Source organism: Mycteria americana, chromosome 22, assembly GCF_035582795.1.
Source record: "Mycteria americana isolate JAX WOST 10 ecotype Jacksonville Zoo and Gardens chromosome 22, USCA_MyAme_1.0, whole genome shotgun sequence".
In the NCBI taxonomy this organism is placed as follows: domain Eukaryota; kingdom Metazoa; phylum Chordata; class Aves; order Ciconiiformes; family Ciconiidae; genus Mycteria; species Mycteria americana.
Window position 1 is genome coordinate 8,124,063 of NC_134386.1, and position 15,959 is coordinate 8,140,021.

A 15,959-nucleotide genomic window follows, 5' to 3' on the forward strand; every position below is an offset into this window, starting at 1 on the left:
CTGCAGGGTCTGAGGGACTAACCTGACAAAGCTTAATTAAACAGACCTTACTATGCACTCTGTAGAGGTTGTCTTGAAGCCAGCAGTAACTCAGTCAGTATGTGAAAAACCTTATTTCCCCTTCAGGATGTGGTTAACTTGTTTTTCAAAACAAGGGGGAGTTAATCTTGCACGGTATAACTCAGTCATAAATGTTGACCACAGCATCCTGCCTGCTGCTTGTGAGAAAGATGAGTTGGGGAATATATGTTGGGGTCTTTTTGACTAATAACCAAGCTGCTATGGAAACTATCACTCCATCAGACCACCACACATTATTTCCTGTTGGCCTCTTCCTAGTATCAATGAGTGGCAAAAAACAGCATGCTTTTGATATGTGCATTTTCCTTCCTCATGCTCATACCAAGCTGTCTCTTAACTGACTTCTCCTTAGACATGTGTCTATTTTTGCTATGATGCAAAACATCTTGCTGGGGTCTCTTCAAAGTGATCTGAAAGACCAGATCTCATTCGAATCCCCTAAGTCTAGAATTCATGGCCTTACTGAAGCTTTTTAATGTGCCAAAGAGAATCTCCACTTCCCTGTACAAAGTCTAGAAAAGATAAATTCAGCCAACAGGAATTCTAGGTTATCAAAGCCGTATTTCTAATCTCACTGGTCATTAGGACAGTTGGATTTCAGCAATCTCCATCCCAAATTGAGAAGAAAAAGCACAGAACAAACCACAGCATTTTGGCTAAGTAAAACTTTATTTTGGTCACTACTACAGTAACTTAAATGCATGTGCCATACACTTTGCAGAAGAAATACAGGTTTAATAAAGAAATGCTTCTATGGTTGAACATTATCTGGTTGCATTGAATCACTTCAGATCCAACACAGGTCTTCTCATCTGCACTAGAAATTTTTTGTTATTAAAGCTATCTAAAAAACATTAAAGCTACAAATAGCATCTACTGTGCCTGAATTCTACCTCAGTTCTACAGACAGTAATGCAACATGCCTGTAAAAGGTGTTTTAAAAGGGTCATAGATCTATAGTGAGGATTGGATTTTTCGAAATACTGAAGCAGGTTGGATGCTTCTGTGCAAAGGCTAGAAGAGTAGGGAGATCAGTTTCTACTTAGCAGGGGGATGAGTAAAAATACAATCTCCTCAGTTCACAGAGAAAAAGAAATAGCAAAAGCAGTTACAACTCTTAAAACTAAATAAACTAGCTAGGCAGGATACAACAGTATAAAATGTCTTAAGGGGAAGGTGCTGTACTGTGTTCTGGATGGTTATTGTCAGCAGATTTGATGTTGGCTGTTCAACCTGTTGTGCTGCTGGTATACACTCTCTCCTGTTCTTCAGATTGCTGTTGCCTTGCTTCCCCACTGTCTGCAAGAGCAAAGTGTGTTTTAAACTACATGTAATGCAATTGGGCTTACATGCCCCTGTTTGATAGCTGTCAGATCAAGACAGGTAGACCCACAAAACTTAGGCTGGACTATCTTTTGTGCTTCTTTGGTTACCTTAATTTAAAAATCCTCCCCCCTCCTCTCTTTCCTCCCACTACTTCACATGTTTGTGTTTTGGAAGCCTTGCTTTTGACTCCTTACTTGTCTTGATTTTTCTCCAGGCTTTCTGCTCTGTCCCTTGAAACAGTCAATGAGATATCTCTTAGGCACTTTGGTAATACCTGAGTTGCTTAGGCAAAGCAAGTTTGCTGCAAAGAAAATTTGGGGACCAGCCACCAAGAACTGAGCTTTGGATACAGAAAGGAGGTGTTTTCTTTGTGGTATGGGCGGGTGGGGGGTGTGTGTAGTTGGTTTTTTGGATTGTTTTTTTGTTTGGGGGGGGGGGGGCGGGGGGGAGTGTCATTGTTGTTGGTTTTTTCCCCAGAAACCTACAAGTTATTTAAAAGAAACAGGAGCAGATGAAAAGGTATCATTGCTTATGGGGTTAGAGGAGTACACAAAGACAGGTGATCATTCCTGGTGTGTGTTTCCAGTATTTCTACAGATCAAGCTATGTGCTTCCTTACCTCAGAAAAGAAACAACTTGATACTCATCAGTGTATTGAAGGCAATACTTTTTGCCAGCAGGACTCTCAAACCCAGCACAGCCATAGACAGCATGTTTGCTTTCTCCACTTTGGTATCTGCTTAGTGATAGAGAAAAGATGGGAGAGATCATGGTCTAGATTTGGATATTGGCAGAAAGTGGAAAAAAACCACAAGTAATCGTTTCAGGCAAAGAAACAGCAGGAAAGGAAAAGATGATAGGGAAACATGGCAATAACAGGGGAGGAGGATGTCTGTCTAGATCGGATTTTGCTTCCTGTTGCTTGTCTGTTACTAAACTAGCTACCTTAAAAAAACAGGTTGTGTTTCATGAATATGTTGTATTCTGATTTCTCTACCCCTGAGAAAATACATTTCCATGCATTTATCCCCAACATAGTAATGTAACTTCACAATCTATTTAGGTAACTAACCTTGTACAGAGGTGTCTGTGGTGTTGCAAACCTTTCCTGTTACCGGTTCTTCATCCTCCTTTTCTGTAGCATGGTAAAGAAAAGGCATTATAAACTATATCCAAATTTTAAAAAGGATAAAAAAAATGTTAACATTTTGTTGTTTTTAGAAAGGCTATTTCAGACTGTGCTCGAGGAGGTTTGCTGCTATGTGGTGAAGTATTTAGTCATAAGTAAATGTACATTTAAAAAAAAGATTGTGTTTTTTTCCCCCAAAAAAAGTAACTCCAACTTGTTAAACAGTTAAGATCATTTATTTTAGATGCTTTTAAATATCTTTCAGCTCTACCTGCTTAAGTACCTGGTGTCTTTCCCATTTCTGCTGGTTACCCAAGGCAATGCTTACTAGCAGGAGAAATAGCAAGTGCTAGAAGACACTGCCTCCAGAAATAAGTCGCAGCTGTACCACAAAATTGTACCTGGCAATGTTGTGTTGGCTGGAATACTTCTGCCATCGTATTTGGCTGTGCAGGTCACCTCTGTGTCTTTTTTCACCTTGACCACCTTAATAGTATTGTACAACCCCTCTGATGTCAAAATGGATGTACTCTGTTCATATACGACCTCATCAGAAGACATGTCCAAGTTGATGTTCTTTGTATAGAAACCCCTTGCCAAACAAGCTGCTTTCCCAATGCTGCCATCTTCTTCCAGTTTCTTTGATTTCATCACAATGACTTCTGTGACAGAACTATTTTGATTGTCTGTAAAAAAAAGCATTGTTTGGGCATGATATGATTTTATTGCAAGCTTGCCTGAGTGCTAAGTCACCTAAAGTTCATACATACTCCAGCTGTGACTAATTCCTAGCATTATCAATGACTAACTGCATTTTTTGTCATTATTTCTTGCTGCTGCTTCCAAAAGACCAGATCAAAGACAGAAAGGGTGTATGAGAGTAGGTTTTTTATGGAAGCTTTAATTCCACAGGATTCTAAGCTTCCTGTTGCCAAAGCTCATGCCTATATGTGAATTCTTTATTTTGTAAGTAAGGGACCTGCAAATGAGAAGAGAACTTTTATGCATGCCACTCCAAGAGTCAAATTATTCTGCTTTCTCAACAATTTAATTCCTAAAAATAACACTTCTATCAAGGACTCTCTTGCATATTCATAAGACATGAGGGAATAACTGTTTTTCCTTTACTCTCCCTCCCCTCCCCCAAATCTTGTTCTGATGTGGCTAAAAGGTCTAACCATAGCAAGAGTGGTAGGGCAAAGAGAAGTCAGTTTGTTGCCTCACTGTTGTGCAAGGTTACTCCAGTGAATGACATTACTTGCAGAAATGAATTACTGATGCTGGAGTGGGGGACAAGGTTGATCTTTTCAATAACAAATACCCAGATGCAAGAAGGATTTTTGCATCCCGTCTCTAAGATGGGAAAGTAGGAGAGAAGCAACCAGAAGTCTGTGAATTGTGTATCTCCACTTCTCCAGGAGCTTCTGATAAGGTCAAGAACTTTCATTTGTGGGGGAGGTTTTCCTCACTAGACATTGCACATGGTGTAAGACATTCCAACCCAGTCTGGAGACAATGAAAAGAGGATAGGATTGGTATTGGTTCAACAAAAATTCTTGTGCCTGTTCCAGAAAGCGTGACCTTTCTCATCCATGTGCTGTGCCATATTATTAGTCCCACAGCTCCAGGGCCAGTTAGAAGCATAATGCAGAATTTGTATAATAAACTGATTTGAAGGTAAGAACACCCTGAGGCCTATGAACTTGATGTCCATGGACGAATCTTCTTACAATCTTCCTTAGATTAGCATAATAAACTTCAGTGGTAGTTCTTTCAGGTCAAGACACCAACAAACATCAAGGCACGAAAAACGTGCCCTAGAACTGGAGTTTTGAAAGAACCTAAAAATGCTGACAAGTTTTCATAGGATTTGGTATCATTGCTCTCTCATGCGTCTTTCAGAAAAGTTACTTTGAAACTTTCAGATGTATTTTTTCTGTTTTGAAATAATTTTAGAGTTGAATTCCCAATTCCAAGCAGCATACATGAATGACAAAAGCTTGACAACTGCAAAAACCTGAATTTCAACCATGTAGCAGCAGCTTTCTCTGCAAATTTCTTATACAACATACAAGTAATGAAGTAAGATTGCTTAAACTTGAAGGGGATGTCTTTTCAGGAAACAGTTGGTCTCAAAATAATTTAGTAGTCAACAAATCATTATGATATAATGATTTTTTTTAAAATAAAATATCTTTGCCCTGAGGTCATAGGTGGAAAAACTAGGGTGATTCCACATACCAATGTCAGAAAAAGATTAGCAACATGAATTATAATAAAAACATGAAACTGAAGGGAATCATCTAGTATGCTTCCTTGCCAAAAAGGGCTCAGCTTAGGAAAGGCTATGAGACATGTCAAAAAAGATTTACATGTCCAATTTAACAGGAACATCCTGATGGATCTCTTTGCTAAAGAGAGGTGCATTAGGCTTTGAATTTTACGTGGCATCTGCGTTGCAGTCTGGTCAAGAGATCACTCAGGTCTAACATTTAGTTCATCACAGGGTATTTTTTCAAGTTCTGTTCAAGGGGCTCTGATTTTACTCTCTTTCCCCCACCACCCACACCCCAATACTGAGGAACTGAGGTGAAAGCCAAGCAGTACTCTACCATAACTTCATGGGTTGGCTCTACTAATAAAACAGGCACAACTCCGTGCTTGTCAACACCTACAGCAGATACCAAACAAGAATCAAACATTCATTGACTTCATTTGACCTTTTCAGTGTAACTCAAATTCTGAACAATTTAGTAAGATTAAACTAGTACAGAAATGTTGCCTAAGATTCCATTTAATGCTTTTGTATATTACCCTTCTCTCCCCACAGTGCTGTCTTTCTAACTCTGACACAATACAAATTCTTAGGAACCTAAATGTCAACCTCCACAGGAACTTTAATTCCCTTCAGACTGTCCAAGCATGGCTTTGAAACCCAACAATTACTATGAAAAGCTTATTAGGATGTCTCAGTAAGTGGATAGATGTTAGGTCCCAAAGAAAGTCAGTATGATAGCAGACAGGACTTGCCCTTGTGGAGCCCAAATTCTTTGGCAACTCCCAAGAAGTGCGATCAGCATGTTTTTTATACTTAAATTGTCTAATTGCACATCAAAAGGTTATGCATAGAAAGCCTAAAGTATAATTAGTGATTTTAAAGCATGGGGGAGTGGCTGCCTGAATTTTAGGAGGAAGAAAAGGAAAAAAAGTGAAAATCCAAACAATAACAACTCAGAAAAGGTTAATGCATAAAGAATACCTACTTGGCTCCACGGTCAGTTGAGTCCCTTTGCCAAAGACAAGAGCAGCAGTATCACACAGTTAAAACATGTAAATCAAAAAAGGCTCATTTTGCTATTCCTCCTACATACATTTCCTTTCCAGGTGCTGTAACATGGTTTTGCTAGAGCCTGGTAGTCCTGTGCATTCTTTGTTATCTGAGAAGATCTTTAGAGGTTTTTCATGTTTTCTGATCTCCAGTATTTCCAAACAGCCAGTATACTACAAGCTGCTTCTCTGGCATAACTCACTGGATAAAATCCTCAGCAAGGACAAATGTACACTGTGCAACTGTAGTTAATAAAGAAGAATTATTTCTTTGTCAGACCTCAGAAGCCTCAACTGAGTCCCACTATTTTGCATTACCTGAAAATACAGCCATGAATTCCTGCCACTGCTTGCTTTTGGGAGAGATTTTTATATTACATTCTGGTAGTAGCATTTTGTTAGCACAAAAAGTTGTACTTCTTTTCCCCTTTAATCTTACAAAGTCATGGGAAGAGCTATATATTCAATAATGTTATGGGCTTTAGTTTTCTTAATGAAAGCTTTATCTAGAATAAACAAAACCAAAACAAACCAAAAACCTTATCTGTCCTTAACTGAGCCCTCAAGAAGAGAATATGCCTTGAATATCCTATAGTGACTACTAATGCATGTTTTCTACGTCATTTTGTGTTTTGGGATTCTCAAAAGATTTGGGTAATAAAGTACATCTGTTCTTAGCATCTTAAAATGCATAGTAGTACCTCCCAAAGAAATCCAAATTTAGCAACAAAAGGGTCAGGTTGCACAAATTCTGGAAATTTTGGCTTCAACTTATTAGGTATTTCAACAGACACTGACTTAGATGCTTAAGGCCTATTATCTTTTACTGTCAAACATCATCCTGAAGTCTTTGTTCATCTTTGAAAATGTCATCCTACCCTTAGCTAGAAAAAGAGAAATCATTGAACAGCATGGAAACTTCACTCAGCTGAAGTTTCATGTAATTTTGCATCAGGATGTCAGAGAGGAGAGATAGGCAGGAAAAACAGAGAAAGAATGATTTAAAGCATTTCAGGGTAGAGGAGAAGACAAGGCTAATTCCTTTCTTTGGTCAAATGAATTGTTCTCTAACTCAAATTGTGGAAAACTCAGTGAAGATGTTTTAGAAATTTGAGTAATATACTGTAAAAGTTTGCTTAAACCAAGAATATCTTGTTGCAGTCAGTGAGCCACATGCTACCTTCAGCTGATTAGAAAGAAATCTTTTCTTGTCAGCAGCAGAACCAACACACTAAACTTTTTAAAAAAAACATAAGACCCTTTATGTGAGAAACAAGAGTATCATATCAGCATTTCTGTAAATGTGTGAAATGGCAACTATTGCTCAATCTTCCACCTACCAGTTCTTAGACTGTGTTTTGTTGGTTGTTTTTTCTTGCCAAATTCTACTATTCTCTATGGGATATTTTACCTCTTTTTTTTTTTTTTTGACAAATACCATCTTCAAATCAATGTTGACTGATGTTAGAATAATGGAATTTAGCAGTTTCTTCTGGTCCTACATTTACAACTGAGGTTTCACTGGTTGGAAAGAACAGATCTTCCTTCAGAATTATAACTTTGTATTCCTTTGTCCCTTTGGAATTGGGGGTGGACTTAAATTGTTCCAAAACAGACATTTATTCCCATGCAAGATATCCTACAGACCTGGTCAGATAATAGGCAGCATCTAAGGGAGCCCCTTGCCTTTCTGGAATGACAGCAGCATGTTTTAGGTATGTAAAATTACGTGGGATATTTTTGCAGCACTTTAAAGACATGCAGATCTCTGAAAGCATTGTAACAAGTCTTAAGGCATGCACCTGGATGTTTAGGATAACAAAGATCAACCTAACAAACTCCCCTGCTGCCCCAACATTCACACTCCCACAGAAAAGCTTGGGGTGACATCCACCTTTTTTGTACATCATGAAATTCCCAATAAAGGTAAGAAGAACTAAGGCTTGTTATAATCCCTACTCACCACATCTGCATTTTCAAAGCCTAGGCAACTCAGTAGCCAATTTTCATTCATTCTAAGTGATCTCAGGTATAAGGAAGCTGTGAAAATTTAAGCCCAAGGATATTTAACCTCCTTCCTTCTCTGTCTCCATCCCAGTGGAATTACTTACCTGGTGACACAAGTGTGGTACCAGTGTCACAAACTAACTTCTCATAGCTCAGAGAGCTAAAGATCTGCCTCAAAATTTCTCTCCACTGTCAGCTCTTCACTGAGCTGCGCATTCCTGCTCAAAATGAGGCAGTGAAAATCCACCGAAGGATAGGCCACTTCACAGTAAATTTGGACCAGAGTGCTATCCAGACTGGGAATAAATTATAACATGTTAAACTTAAGTAGTGCACACGAGGTGTTTGGGGATCATGGAGTAATGCTGATATACAGAGGCAGCCAGTTGTTCCTCTGAAGCCTTCCTAAGCAGATACAACCTGAGGATTCAGCTTGAAACTCTGGCTGGAGAGAGTGCACTCCAGGGATTATTGCAGCAGAAAATTCTTACAGTGAACCAAAACTATTAGATTGCTTTGTCCTCTCCCACCTTAATTTTAACATAATATTTAGAAATAAAATAATGATACTTACTTGGTTCAACTGTGAGAGTGGTCCCACTTCCAAATGTAAGCTTATTTGTCCTCACACTGCTAATACTTAGTCCAATAAATAATTCTTTCCTCATGGTATTCAAAAGTATTGTAAAAACAGGAGATGAAAAGCCAGATATTTGTCCTAATTATCCATGTATGCAATCCCATGAGGGTAGCCAGAGCCACATTTTCTTCTAAAAATGGAAAGGGAAAAACAATAATTGAATAGTTCAATGATTTCAAATAGTTTGATTGAATACAGAATTTCCAAGTTCTCCCTTTCTTCCATCTTTCAGGAACCCTGTGAGTTCTATATTTCCAGGATAAATAGATATATTAAAAGAATGCTGTATTTGTCTGCTTAATCATTTCAGTCACCCATCTCCTTTCTTCCTGAAAATATATTGCCTTTTTTCCATCTTTGGGTTTTTGTACAGGGCCCTATGTTGTTTATATCATTGTGGTACTCCCATACCCAAACACAGTGATATATTCCATTACAAAAACTGTCTCTTCCTTTTCACTACACAGAATTTTGGATTATACAGGCAGTCACATGACTTCTCAAGTGGTTTCTGTCCCAACATACCACATGAAGAAACATGATACGGCTTTCAAAGAATGGTCTAAAATAAGACCAAAAAGGTTGAATTATAAGTCAAAAGTTTGGGAATACACAACAGCTCTGAAAAGTCTCATGGAGTTAAGCTGGATAGAAAGCAGGAAAAAAACCCCAGTACTTTTAGTGCTATTTGAAACCATTTAGAAAAATCATTCTGTGCTGCAGGAAGCTGTCTACTTTTTCACCTTGAATTTGGTTTCAATGCTCAGGAGCGTGAGGAATGTGCCTGATCTGGGCTCTTAAAGTTGGTGTCTGGGGATCATTTGGTGGCTTAGGAAGTCTTTATGCTGTTTTAGGTAAGAAAGTAGGCAAAATGATTGTTCTTTGTTAGGTACAGGCACTGTACCCATGTGTCCTGGTTTCAGCTGAGACAGAGTTAATTTTCTTTATAGTGGCTGGTATGGGGCTATGTTTTGGATTTGTGCTGAAGACAGTGTTGATAATACAGAGATGTTTTAGTTGCTGCTGTACTAGTCAAGGACTTTTCAGCTTCCCGTGCTCTGCCAGGTGCAGAAGAAGCTGGGGGGGGACACAGCCAGGACAGTTGATCCAAACTGACCAAAGGGCTATTCCATACCACATGACGTCATGCTCAGTATATAAAGCTGGGGAAGAAGAAGGAAGGGGCGGACTTTTGGAGTGATGGCGTTTGTCTTCCCAAGTAACCATTACGCGTGATGGAGCCCTGCTTTCTTGGAGATGGCTGAACACCTGCCTGCCCATGGGAAGTAGTGAATGAATTCCTTGTTTTGCTTTGCTTGCGTGCGCGGCTTTTGCTTTCCCTATTAAACTGTTTTTATCTCAACCCTCAAGTTTTCTTACTTTTGCTCTTCCGATTCTCTCCCCCATCCCACCGAGGGGGAGTGAGCGAGCGGCTGCGTGGTGCTTAGTTGCCGGCTGGGGCTAAACCACGACACCATGGAAGTGGCTATTAAAGAGTAAAGGAGATGTTGCAGATTGATCAAATCCTTCATGATGATCAATTTCTGCACCATTAGCACTATCTGGACCTTGATGGCAAGAGATGGACTTCATCTCTGAGACCCTGCAGCTTCAAGAGCCCACTCCTCCCTTTTCTAACAAAGGAGAGGCAGGTTGAGTGTGTGCCCATCAAGATGGGAAATTGTATTGGGTTTGCATGGCAAGGTTTTGGTAGCTGGGAGGTTACAGGGGTGGCTTCTGTGAGAAGCTGCTAGAAGCTTCCCCTATGTCCGACAGAGCCAATGCCAGCCAGCTCCAAGATGGACCCGCCACTGGCCAAGGCCAAGCCAATCAGCAGCAGTGGTAGCTCCTCTGTGATAACATATTCAAGAAGAGTGGAAAAAAACTGCACAACTGCAGCCGGAGAAGAGAGGAGTGAGAATATGTGAGAAACAACTCTGCAGACACCAAGGTCAGTGAAGAAGGAGGGGGAGGAGGTGCTCCAGGGGCCAGAGCAGAGATTCCCCTGCAGCCTGTGGTGAAGACCATGATGAAGCAGGCTGTCCCCCTGCAGCCCAAGGAGGTCCACAGTGGAGCAGAGATCTACTTGCAGCCAGAGTATCTACTTGACCCCATGCCAGAGCAGGTGGATGTGCCCAAAGGAGGCTGTGACCCCATGGAGAGTTTGTGATGGAGGAGGCTCTTGACAGGGCCTGTGACCCTGTGAAGAGGAGCCCACACTGGAGCAGGTCTGCTGGCAGGACTTGTGACCCCATGGGGGACCCATGCTGGAGCAGTCCATTCCTGAAGGACTGCACCCCTGTGGAAAGGACCCATGCTGGAGCAGTTCATGAAGAACTGCAGCCCATGGGAAGGACTCATGTTGGAGAAGTTCATGGAGGACTGTATCCTGTGGGTGGGACCCCATGCTAGAGCAGGGGAAGAAAGCGAAGAGGAAGGAGCAGCAGAGACAATGTGTGATGAACTGACCGCAACCTCCATTCCCTACCCTCTGGGCTGCTCAGGAGGAGGAGGTAGAGAAATCAGGAGTGAAGTTGAGCCCGGGAAGAAGGGAGGGCTGGGAGGAAGGTGTTTTTAAGTTTTGGTTTTTATTTCTCATTATCCTACTCTGTTTTGATTGGTAATAAATTCAATTAATTTCCCCAAGTCGAGGCTGTTTGCCCGTGATGGTAATTGGTGAGTGATCTCTCCCTGTCCTTATCTTGACGCACAAGACTTTTGTTATATTTTCTCTCCCCCGTCCAGTTGAGGAGGGGGAGTGATAGAATGGCTTTGGTGGGCACCTGGCGTCCAGCCAGAGTAAACCCACCACAGAAATAGAGATTCCCATGATGACAAAGGCTGGGAGCTTGTGACTTCTGACATCAAGAGGAAAGCTCTTGCTTCACCTGAAGATTTGCAACTACAGAATAGATTCAGTGCTGTCATAGCAAATCAGGGGCTGGGAGCTCTGTCAAATGAGGTGGCAGAGCCCATTGACCATGAGCCACACAGGAGCACCAGAAAAAGCGGTGAGTGTTAATAATAGAAGGCTCCCTGCTGCAGGGAACAGAAGTCCCCTCTGACAGCTGGACCTGTCATCTAGGGAGGTTTACTCCTTGCCAAGGACTTGGATTGGGGACATTGTTAAAAGACTTGCAAAACTTATTACACCTACAGACTACTACCCCGTGTTTGCTCTTCCATGTGGGTATTAATGATACTGCCAGGGGAGTCCTGGAAGGTACCAAGCAGACTCTGGGGGTGATGGTCAAGGGCATGTGGGCCCAGGTGGGTTTCTCTTTGATCCTGCTGGTGAGGGGGAGGAGGGTGAGAAGGAGGAGTGGATGGATCCTGCTGGTCACACTTAGTTGCACATCTGGCATTGGCAAAAGGACTTGGTTTCTATGACCATGGGACCCTTTTTGAGGATTGAGGACTGTTTGGAAGAGATGGGATCCACCTGACTAAATGGGACAAAAACATCTTTGCCAACAGGCTGAGCAACCTCATAAGAAGAGCTTTAAACTAGGAACAACAGGGGAGGGAAAGGTTGGTCAATAATCAAGTAAGAAAGTGGTGGGAAGGGCTGGTACAAAATGTGCAAGGAGTGATATGAACAGGACAGACTTCATAACAAAAACAGAAGGGCTGAAAGGAGAGCACTTCAAGTGTGTTTACATAAATAAGGAAGTATCTAAGGGGAAAAAGAAAGCCCTCATATAGTTTCTGGGAAATCAGCATGACTGGGTGCCTCTTTAAAGTGCCTGTGCACAAATGCATGGAATATGGGGAAAAAACAAGAGAAATTAGAGCTCTGCTGGTAATTGCAGGCCTATGATCTCATTTACAACACAGAGACGTGGTGGGATAGCTCACATGACCCAAGGACTGAAATGCATGGTGAAGTGTAGGTTAGTGCACATTGCCTGGGTTCCACTCCAGTATGGCCCAGTTTTTCCTCCGTGGCCTGGTTGCAGAGCTATGGGATCGTGGATGTGCAGTGGTTTAAAGAAGCACTGTAGTGGATGAAGCCAGGCTGTTTAGGAAAGACAGGCTGGGAAAGCGAGGAGGGTCAATTGCCCTTTCGGTCAGAGAGCAGCTGGGAATGCATGGAGCTCTGTTTTGGTATGTACAATGAGCCAGCTAATTGTGTAAGGGTCAGGATTAGAGGGCAGATCAGCATGGTTGACATTGTGGTGGGTGGCTACTAGAGATCACCTCATCAGGAAGAAGAAGTAGATAAAGCCTTCTTCAGACAACTGGAAGAAGCCTCATGTTCGCTGGCCCTGGTCCTCATGGGATCAGGCATGAACTGTGCCAAATGTTTGCTGGCAGGACAGCACAGCAGGGCACAAGCAATTGGGCAGTTTTCTGGAGTGTACTGATGAAAACTTGCTAACACAAGTGATTGAAGATCTGGAGCTCCTACTTGCAAATCAGGAAGCGCTGGTGGTGGATGTGAAGGTGAGGGGCAGCCTTGGCTGCAGTGATCATGCAGTGTTTGAGCTCAGGATCCAGAGAGGAGGGAGCAATGCAAAAAGCAGGACCTCAGCCTTGGACTTCAGGAGAGCAGAATTTGGGCTCTTCCGGGATCTGCTTGGAAGATGGGTTATGGTCCTGGACAGAGGAGAAGTCTAGGAGAGCTGCTTGATTTTCAGAGATCACTTCCTTCAAGCTCAAGAATGGTTCATCTTGACAAAGCAGTAACTCAAGCAAAGGTGACAGGAGGCCAAAATTATGAACAAGAGGCACCTGAATAAACTCATAAATAAAAAGGAAATGTGCAAGAGGTGAAAGCAGAGGAAGATGATCTGGGGGGGTTATAGAGCCGCTGTCTGATCATGAAATGATTGGGTTAGGAAAGCCAAAGTGCATCTGGAGTTGAATCTGGCGAGAGACCTGAAGAGCAACAAAAAGGTTTCTAGAGGTACATGATCAGCCAAAGAAGAACTAGGGAAAATGTGGGTCCACTACTGACTGGGGTAGGGGATCTGGAGACAAAAGACACTGAAAAAGCTGAGGCACTTGGTGCCTTCTTTGACTCAGTCTTTAGAGGTAAGTCCAACCTTCAGGATTCCCAGGTAAATACAAAGGAACCATATGTGATTCAAGTCCTTGCTCTGATGTCTAGTAGCTGGGAGATTACTAGTGGGAAGTATCCTTTCTAGTCTCCTGCTCTTGTTCGTCATGCATCTACTTTTGGCCACTGTTGGATATGAAGCTAAAAGGATCTTTGTTCTTACCAAAAAAATGTGAACAAGTCTTACCTCCTCTGTGCTCTGAGACAAAGAGAAGAACATAATGCTAAGCTTAAATGGAAACTTCTAAAATACAGTCAGTTAATCCCCACTTGCTCAACTTGAGCTGACAGTCAGATGTCTAAAATGATGTCCCTTGCGAGATCCAAGATCTGATGTTGAATGTTGGGGAAACTGGCCTTGCATAGAGAGGTCTTCCTGCTGTCTGAGTCATTCTGGGAATCAAATTTGTGTGTGTGCATACAGTTGTCTGAGGAAAAAGAGACCATGCAGGGCACCATGTTTCCACCTTCGAGGGAAGTCAATGAGTGAGACAATTTGTGTGCAGTGGTTCAGTCCTTTTCAGTCACTGTGGTAACGTAGTCCACACAGTGGTAGACAGTTCTACAAAAACATTTGCTTTTTTCAGTGCCAGGTGATGTCTCCTGTTTCATGTCCTTTGAAGAGCTGGATTTTATTTTCCTCTTCCTATGTACTGTTCTACTTCTGAACAATCTAATACTGTTCCAGAGAGGTTACTATACACTAAAAATAACATTATCACCATTGCTTTATTTGGCAGGTAGGGTAATATTAATCTGTCACTAAAATATTGCCCATACTTGTCAAAAAGGAATATCATTCATTTTGAGCTGTTATAGCTGTTGTCACTTAAAGGACCTGATTACTGGTTTGTCTTTTAACAAACATCAAGAAAGTTAGGGTAAAATATTTTAAAGAATATCTGGGGACCAGCTGCCCCAGTCTTATTAATTTTCAATTTAGTTTCATTCTGTATTTCCTAACTCTTTCTGGACCTTCAAGTATTTATGTTCTCAAAGCCTATTTTCATGCCAAATTTAAAAATGAGTCCATGTTTATGAATTATTCAAAAGTTATTTTTGTTTAGCTGACGGTGGTTTAATGGACTCTGTTTGTCTTGATGTGCTAACGTTGCTTATTTACTCAGGTATTTGATTTTTAATATTTCTTGTTTGAGTGCCATTTTTATAAGGGTCTTGGGAGTTTTTCCTAATTATATGCACCGTTTTTTTTCTCAATCTCTTTGATCTTGTGAACTAGATTATTTGACCACTGAGTTGGCTATGCTTTGGACTTTTGCTTTATTTATATGTGCTTTTATCTGAGTTTGAAGGTGGGGAACCCCTAGTTAGGGTTGACTAAAGTTGCCTTTGAATTTGAATTTTATCTTACTTTAATGATTTTGATTAATGGCTACCTGGAATTGTGGAGCAGTTTCTGAATATTCAAATCCATTTCTAAGACACAAAAGGAAATAGCATTATTTCATCCTGTTCACAAATCTGCCTGGTTCCATGCTGTATCACTCAATATGTTTATTTTCATTATTGTTGTTACTAAGTACAAAGGTGTATTTCTCATTTTCAATCACTGTTTTTAATACCAGTGCTGCTTCTGTTGTTAACATGGGCATGTTCATCTGTTGTTCCCTTTATTGTGTCAAATTGTTTTCTCCTCTTTATTGCCTCACTCCTCCAGGAAAGTTGTCAAGTTGGCTGATATGATACTTTCAGTCTTTTGAACTGTTGGCAGGACAAAGAGAACAAGCTCTAAATACCTCCTGCCACAGGCCTGGGTACATACAGGTGCCTCTCCTACACCCTTCACTTGCTGCCAAATCTTCCCAGAGCAGTGAAACCGCACCCTGCTTGTCACCGAGAGCTCAGATGCAGTTACACAGCCTTTCTCCATTTGGGTGGCCACAGAAACACACCTGTCTTCACAGCCTTGCGCAAGCCACATGCTTGGATTTGTTCCGTTTAAAAGCTGAGTTCTGCCTTTTTTTTCCCCCTCTGTCCTGATGCATTCCCTCCAAAAAATTGTAGGAGGCGCTCCAGTACTGCCAGTGAGATGTTAGACTGTTCAGACTGTGTTCCACGAGGTGATACTGAAGACCTCTCCTTGAGTTCTGTTTCAGAGGAAATGAGAAGAGCGGGAACCTCCCTTTCCTCTAGAAAAGTGTCCTAGGCAGATGAAGATACATTTTAGAGGGGAACTAGCACGTGGTTTGTCCATGCATGGTTGTCTGAATTCCTGCTTCTTCCCAGAAGAAACTATCCTGGCCCTTCCAGCATAATTCTTCTTGGCCCCAAAAAATCTCCATTTGTACTTTAACACAATTTCCTTTTTTTGGTAACAGCTGACTCTGAGCCACCTCCCACCTCCCACCCTCGCACATCCACCTGAT

At 41.5% G+C, this 15,959-nt stretch overlaps 1 protein-coding gene and 1 gene segment (V, D, J or C); both read right to left on the bottom strand.

Moving 5' to 3' along the window:
• The window catches only part of LOC142419578 (M1-specific T cell receptor alpha chain-like), a 394,724-nt gene that overhangs the window by 50,531 nt on the left and 328,234 nt on the right, over window positions 1-15,959 (bottom strand). The window lies entirely within an intron of this gene.
• LOC142419580 (T cell receptor delta constant-like) lies at window positions 743-8,538 on the bottom strand. The segment is given in 5 exon segments: window positions 743-1,380; window positions 2,027-2,143; window positions 2,480-2,542; window positions 2,938-3,222; window positions 8,445-8,538. Coding segments are annotated over 4 exon segments (558 nt in total).